The following is a 7,500-nucleotide window of genomic DNA, read 5'->3' on the forward strand; positions in this document are numbered from 1 at the left end:
CAAACATCACCTAGACCTGATGATTTGCAGTTCTAATGTTCAAGAAACATTGTGTATATATGTATGTCTGCATATATGTGCATATGTATGCATCTCTCTGACCAAGAAACCTGTTCTCATTTGATTAAGTTTCAACCACAAGACACCAATGCATGTTTTCTTTCAATATACACGTCACAATGAGCCCAGAAAAGGGGAACTTCCAGTGTCTGTGGTAACATTACTTGATAAACAGATTCGTCTGTACGGAGAGAGAGCTAGTTTTGCATTTACTATATAAAGCCATACACCAGTTGATGAAAAGACATTTAGAGTGGTGACTATGAGAGCAGCAGCCATCTCCACTCCAAGACTAAACAAAATGCCAGGAATATTCTTTCCCTCTGCTAATCCTAGTGAATTGAAAGGATCTGATCATTCTCTACTAGATGACAAAACTCAGAAAAAGAGACCAAAGACTTTGTAAGTTTAATTGATTTCATGCTTTGTGTTTTGAAATTAGGTGATTTTTTAATGGCGGGAGAATGAGTAGAAGGATAATATTTACCTGAGTACTTGGTTATCACTTGTGGGGAATGTAGTTGCAATTTTTTTTATCATGAATTAAAAGGATATAAATTGTGCTAACCTTATGTAAGGATTTCTCCAGAGTTTTCCACATGAGTTTAGATTTCAATTTAGCATACAATCAAATAGAAAAAAAATAATGAACATTGTTCCTTGCTAGACTTAAGCAAAAATATTTTCTATGGTGGTTGTTTTTTAATATATGTAAACACTTAAAACAATATATATATATTTAGTCTCAGTTTCTCAGTTTTATTCTCTTTTATAGTGGAACAGACCTGAAAGCCTATTTGAAATCCATGTTACCACATCTGGAATCTGGGATCAAATCTTCTAAGTCCAAAGACATGTAAGTAACCTATTTCTATGATTTATTAGTAATAACTACAATAGCTACCTAGTCTTTATACCTGTATTAAAAAAAAATAAACCACCAGAATTGATTTCAGATTTCCATCCACTTAAGATATACTTTTCAGGTAGCAAACCAAGCTGGTTTTATTTAATTTCAAATTGTTTTATATTGGATTAGCAAAGAGTATTTTTCCATTTTATTTTCTGGAATTTCAGTTAATCCTATTCAAGGGCTCTAGAATCCTTACAATTAGTTTATTAATAAAATTAATTCCCAGTATGACCTTAATCTGAAGTATTATCAAAAGTCATCAGCAAATACATTGAAAAAGACTTTTTTCCCAATTAAAATGCATAATTTTCTAATTTGGGTAAACTTTTCATTCTCTGCAGACTTTCTGTAACAGAAGTAATACAGTGGTCTCAGTCCCTGGAAAAACTTCTGACCAACCAAAGTAAGTAGAGGATTGGTACTGATTTCTTATGTCCAAATTAAATTTCGTGACAAAGTATTTGACTCCTCTGAGATACAATATAAAGAGAGTAGGTTGCTTTAAGAAAACTTGTATCCCTGCTTCTCCATGGTTACTGATGGCATTGATATAATATACATCACGAATTGATTCCATAACTTGTTTCCATAACTGTTTCCAGACAAATGTGCCTAGTCAGGAGGCTATCATTTCCAAGGGATGATTTGAGAGCAAATCATTAAGAACATGCCCAGATCCCCAAAGCAGAATAGTATTCAGAACTGTGGCAATGTCTCCATTGCATTTCTTCACAGTATTTTTGTTTCCAGCTCTTGTCTAAATGTAAAACAGACAGAAAGATGAAATTGTTTGAAAAGAGCAAAGGGACCCATGGATTTTATTTTTCCTGACCTGGAATGCAATCAATCTTTCTTGTTCCTATGTGTACAATGTCACCTATCTGGCAGAGAGCTGGCTTTGTTAAGAGTAATGCTAGTTAAAAGAGACATTGGAGGATTCTAATTTGTTTGTGAGTTGTTGCTGGTCTCTCAGACTTCCCAAAGTGTTTCGATAAGCAACCAACCTCTTTAGTCATTAGACTTCCATGTAAATTACAATGGAATGCACTCTTTTTATGCTGGCCAGTTATTTCCCACTGAAAGATGCTGACTTTTGTATATACAAAACTAACCTACTTGATAGTCTTTGGCCATTAATAAGATTAAACAAAGTTAATGAAAATGAAAGTCAGTGGACATGTATAGGCAAAGTCTATGTCTCCTTTTCCCTTGTCTAGAATGATAGAATGTTAGAGCAAAAGAATGATTGTCATCTAATTCAACTCCATTATTTTAATAGATAAAGAAACTAGAAGTTAAATGATTTGCTCAAGCCAGTTAATAACAAGAGTCTGGATTAGAAAACTTAAATTCCAATCGGTAATTTAATCCTATTACCTGTATACCAAGAAGCTAGAATGGAGGAGCAAATACTTTCTAACTATAAAATTTATATGAAGATTCTGAGGATTGATGAAGTTCATTTTAAAAAGTACATTCTGAATAAAAATTATTACGAATCATAAAAGAGATGTGATTACTCTGTGGTTCACAGAATTTCAGAGTTAAAAGGGATCTTGCTAATGATTAGGTCTAAGATACCTAAAAAAGGATTCTTCTTTTCTACAACACAGAAAATTTGTACAATACAATGAAGCATTGCTCTCCATTTTTCACTAATGTGACTGATTGTCTCTGGGCTCCCATTTATTCATTGTAAAATGAGAGAATAGACTAGAAAATCTCTAACATCCCTTTCAATTCTAAGAATCTTGATTATTATCATACTATCATTTTAGTAATGTCCTCTATTTCTCAATACAAGAAAATATACATTCTAGTCGTCTTATATACTTTATCATGTACTTAGAATTCGTTTAACTTAAAGTTTTGTTTTGTTTTATTTTAATTTCCAGCTGGGCAAACTGTCTTTGGCAACTTTCTGAAGTCCGAATTCAGTGAGGAGAATATTGAGTTCTGGTTGGCCTGTGAAGACTATAAAAGAACAGAATCTGATCATTTGCATTGCAAGGCTGAAAAGATTTACAAAGCATTTGTTCAATCAGATGCTATAAAACAAGTAAGTGTAGGACAATCAAGTTAAACATCAATGTGACTAAAAATGACTTTCAAACTCCATACCAAGGATTCTCCTTTCTACTGGTTCTCAGGTCAGCCTGGATCTCTTATGTAAAAAATGAGAGTTAGACTAGAGAGCGACCCTCACTCAGGCACTCCTAGGATGATCCTATGAATAAAAACCTTAATGTTTCTCTTTCTTGAATACTATATATTCAATTTACCAATTGTCAATATTTATGACTAGATTAGTATATATAGGTTGAAATGGATTTTGCAAAATAGGTTGTGATTTTTATTGTAGAGAATGTTCACACAGAGGAACTGTTGGAGTTTCAGAACTCTTCTGAGTATGTCTCTTTTGTTTCGAGCAGGTTGAAATTTTAGGATAATGATTGCTGAAGTACCATATCCTATGTAATTAGAAACTGTAGAGTGTGATAAAGGGAAAGGAGGCAGTATTTATATGGTAGAAAGGGCACCACATCTAGAGTTAGAGGTTCTAGGTTTAGTTCCTGACTTTGTCAGTTACTAGTCATGGGACCTTGATGTACCTTTCAATTTTCTGATCACTAAAGTAAGGATTTTGGATTAGATGATCTCTAAATTTCCCTTAGTTCTAAATGTGCTTTATTGTAAATTCAATAGCAACAGGAAATAGTTTCTTTGCAATAGTCATCCCTTCCTGTTTGATAAAAGACAATGTTAAAGGTCCAATGTTAAAGGTGTGAAAGGCATCCCAAATAACTGTTTCTTTTCTCTGACCTTCATCACTCACATGACTCCTTAAGCCTACAATGACTTCAATTGCTATTCTGCCATTTCTTATGTATGTTTATCTTATATCATTACTGAAAATGAAAGCACGGTAGGGAGAGAGAGAGATTTTGTACATTTTGTCTTTTGTCAATTCCACAGTACCTGTTGTAGTGTTAATATATGGGGGAAGTGGGAGAAAGGAAAAGGAATCTATCAATAACTGCTTAATTGAGGGCAGCTAGGTGGCACAGTGAATAGAGCATTGGCCCTGGAGTCAGGGTACCTGAGTTCAAATCCAGCCTCAGACACTTAATAATTACCTTGCCGTGTGACCTTGGGCAAGTCACTTATCACCATTGCCTTGCAAAAACCTAAAAAAAAACCTCCTTAATTGAATTAAGTACACAGGAGCACAGGATAGAATTGAGAGAGACCTCAGAAGTCATCTTATGTCCTAACTCCTCATTTTATAAGTGAGGAAAAGAAAACCCAGAAAATCTGTGATATATCAACTGGTAGGATGTGCACACAAGGCACAATATGTATCCAAGTCATCATACTAGAGATTTAATACCTCAACAATTTTGAAACCACCACTCATTTTAAAGAAATGTCCATTGGAATATAAGTTTGTGAAGATTAGATTTTATTTTTTTGGATTTTCATTCTCAGTACCTGGAACAGAGTTCATACCATAGTAGAGGAGATTCATAATTATTTGTTGTTCATGACTTGTTTTAATATAAAGTTTTAACAAACTCATTATTGTGAAAAAACATCAATTTATTAAGTTGTATTTTTTTTTGTCTTTTAGATCAACATTGATTTTCATACCCGTGAGACTACAGCTAAGAAGATTCAAATGCCAACTCCCACAAGCTTTGATGAAGCCCAGAAAGTTATATATACACTAATGGAGAGGGACTCCTATCCCCGGTTCCTTAAATCAGAAGTTTACTTAAAACTGCTGAGTGAACTTCAGGGTAACAGCCTTAAGTGACTGGTTTCTGGGAGACTTGGGGAATTGAAGATGTCGTTAGATCCAAAGGGAATGCTTCAGTGTGTCTCCCTGTATGAACAATAGTAACTTTGCCTTTTAGGGTGACTCAAGAAGATTAGGGGAAGTACAAATGACTCAACCAGGATTAGTGGGCACGTTGCAGAGCCACAGTCTGAAGGAGAGTAAGCCAGTTGAAAATTCAAAGATCGAAAGGGGAAGGAGTTACTGAAGCATTATCACAAGATATGTTCATACATAAGTACTAAAAACAAAAGATCCCTCAGAACAGAAAAAAATATTTACATGGCAACTCCAAATAAAGGACAAAAAACTCACAGTAAAGGAAAAGGCATCCAGGTGCAATGGAAATATGGGCAATTGGGCGTGTTAGGACAAGTTGAACAAATCACCAAAATGTTTTTGACTGATTGAGGTTGGGTAATATGGTTATTATTTATAAAAGCATGTGATTTCCATTAACATGGGTGATCATTTAAAAGTATTTATATCATATTGTCACTACTACTATTGACTTTTATGTTTAAGAGCAGATAAAGTGAAATTTAACTATGTGTTAAATTGTCCCATTTAGGACATGTAAGCATATATTTTTGATTTAAATTATCATAGAGTTAATAATAATAATAATGTGAATTTTCTATTAAAATGTTTATGCCACAAACCAGAGATTTATGCGTGTTCATTTTTCACAATTAAAAAAAGTCTTGACATCAATTTTTGATGTTCCAAATCAAATCATCCATTGTCTGCTTCAACTTCCCAGTCTATGTTCCAAAAAAAGATGCTAGATTAAAAGTGAGAAGAAAAAATAGAAGAGCCTCTCAGAAGCCATCTAATCCAACCCTTTCATTTTACTTGGGTGGACCAAGTGGGAAAAATATTATAGTAGGAATGGCCATTAATAGTACTTTCATACTTTGATGTACCCATGATGTTACCTGGGATGGAATTTCTGTCACCAGTGGAGAATGGAACTTCCCTCTGTCCCTCTCTCATCCTAAATAATTCTTGTCCATATCTTTTCCATAAAGTCCTTGGAGAGAACCCAACAAAGGCAGACTTATTTTTCTCCTTCAGTGAGGGAAGTGTACCATAGTAGATAGCATGCTAGTTCAGCTTTAACAACTAACTCTACGGAACCATGAATAAGATTTTGATTTGCTATATGGAAAATGGAGATAATAACAGCTTTAGCACCAAGCCAAAAAACTGTTATGAGTTTGCCCTGAGGTAGCTATAAAGAACTGAATGAATTTCAGTTAATTCCAGACTGTGACATTATACTTTAATTAAACCTTTTGTCTTCAATTCTTAAGCTTTTCCTCCTGTGCTAAGAATAGATCCAGTAATAAAAATAAACAAAACAAAATTTGCTCCTGTTTTCAGAGATGAAGACAAGTGAAAAATAGAATAAATGATAAAATAATAGAGCTGTAATATGATAGCAAAATGTCATCTAATCATACTGTCTTAAGAAATCAGAAATGGATATTAATTAATTTCATTTAAACCCCATGGATAAATATCATGTGGAAACAAAAATGGGAAAGTTCTCCTGTTGTCTTAAACCAGAGACCTTTTTTCAGAGAGCAGAAAAATAAATAGTTTCCCAAAGTCCTGTGTTTATCCCACATAGCTCTCTTTTTGTCACTTCAAAGACCACTAGCAGTAATTTTGACAGTTATATTATGAAATACACTGGAAAATCACCCTGGGATCACCTAACCTGGTACTGTGAAAATATTGAGACAAAATTGAGGAAAAAAAAAAGCTTGGAGATATTTAGTAAAAAAAAAAAAAAAAAAAAAAAAAAAAAACTTTAATTTACAGATGAGCAAAGTCCAGACGGATTACCTAATACTCAAAATGACATGACTAATGGTAAAATAGAAACTAGAATTCAGGTCTCCTTTTTCCTCTAACAGTGGTTTCCCCCTTCCACCACCATCCCCATCTTCTGACACTCCTCTTGGAAATTCCAAAATGGGCCCATGTACAACTAAATGAAAAAGCATTAAGTGAATTGATTTTATAGAATTTCAGATTTACAGAAGTAATGAAGTAGAGAGTTCCATATGAGTTTCTCCTTGGCCTAGCTCTAAGCCCACTCCCTTCTCATGGCAGGCCTCTGGATCTCTCTGAGGTTTACTCTCTCACCACCATTCTAATTCCAAGCACTAGAATTCCTAGTTATAACCCTAGCTGGAGATAATCGAAGTGTCTAGTTGACCTCTTGTCAGATGTGCTATCAAGGGAATCTACATTAGATTGTATCTGAGCTTTTCTTTTTAATTCTAAGATTCTATGATTCTACCAGAGCACAAACATGTCTTGGTGCTGCCATTCACCTTTTGCTTCTGACATAGGCACTTAAGATACAAACAAAAAACAAAGTCTCTGCAACTAGATGGGAATTAGGAATAAAGACAAGGCCTACAGACTTTTTTGCCTGAAGTCATATTTGACCTTAGATGCTGTATAACCTTGGATAGTCATTTAACCTGTTTCAGCTTCAGTTTCCTCATCTGTAAAATAGAAATTATAATAGCACTATCTCAAAAGTTTATTGTGAGGCTCAAATATTTATAGGCACTTATATAAATAGTTTTTTCCTTCCTTGTTTTCTTCCTTCTTAACTTCCTTACACACACACACACACACACATACACACACACGCACGCACAGACAT

The 7,500-nt window shown here is 34.2% G+C and overlaps 1 protein-coding gene across 1 annotated transcript; it reads left to right on the forward strand.

Annotated features, from left to right (window-relative positions):
• The first annotated feature begins 256 nt into the window (after positions 1-256).
• Positions 257-6,987, forward strand: RGS1 (regulator of G protein signaling 1). Its single transcript, XM_074222263.1, has 5 exons — positions 257-462; positions 836-916; positions 1,315-1,376; positions 2,869-3,032; positions 4,605-6,987. Exons 1-5 carry the CDS (start codon positions 323-325, stop codon positions 4,788-4,790), a joined length of 633 nt encoding a protein of 210 aa, XP_074078364.1. The 5' UTR covers positions 257-322; the 3' UTR covers positions 4,791-6,987.
• The last annotated feature ends 513 nt before the right edge of the window (positions 6,988-7,500 follow it).

The sequence above is a fragment of the Macrotis lagotis genome, chromosome 2 (genome assembly GCF_037893015.1).
Source record: "Macrotis lagotis isolate mMagLag1 chromosome 2, bilby.v1.9.chrom.fasta, whole genome shotgun sequence".
Taxonomy (NCBI): domain Eukaryota; kingdom Metazoa; phylum Chordata; class Mammalia; order Peramelemorphia; family Peramelidae; genus Macrotis; species Macrotis lagotis.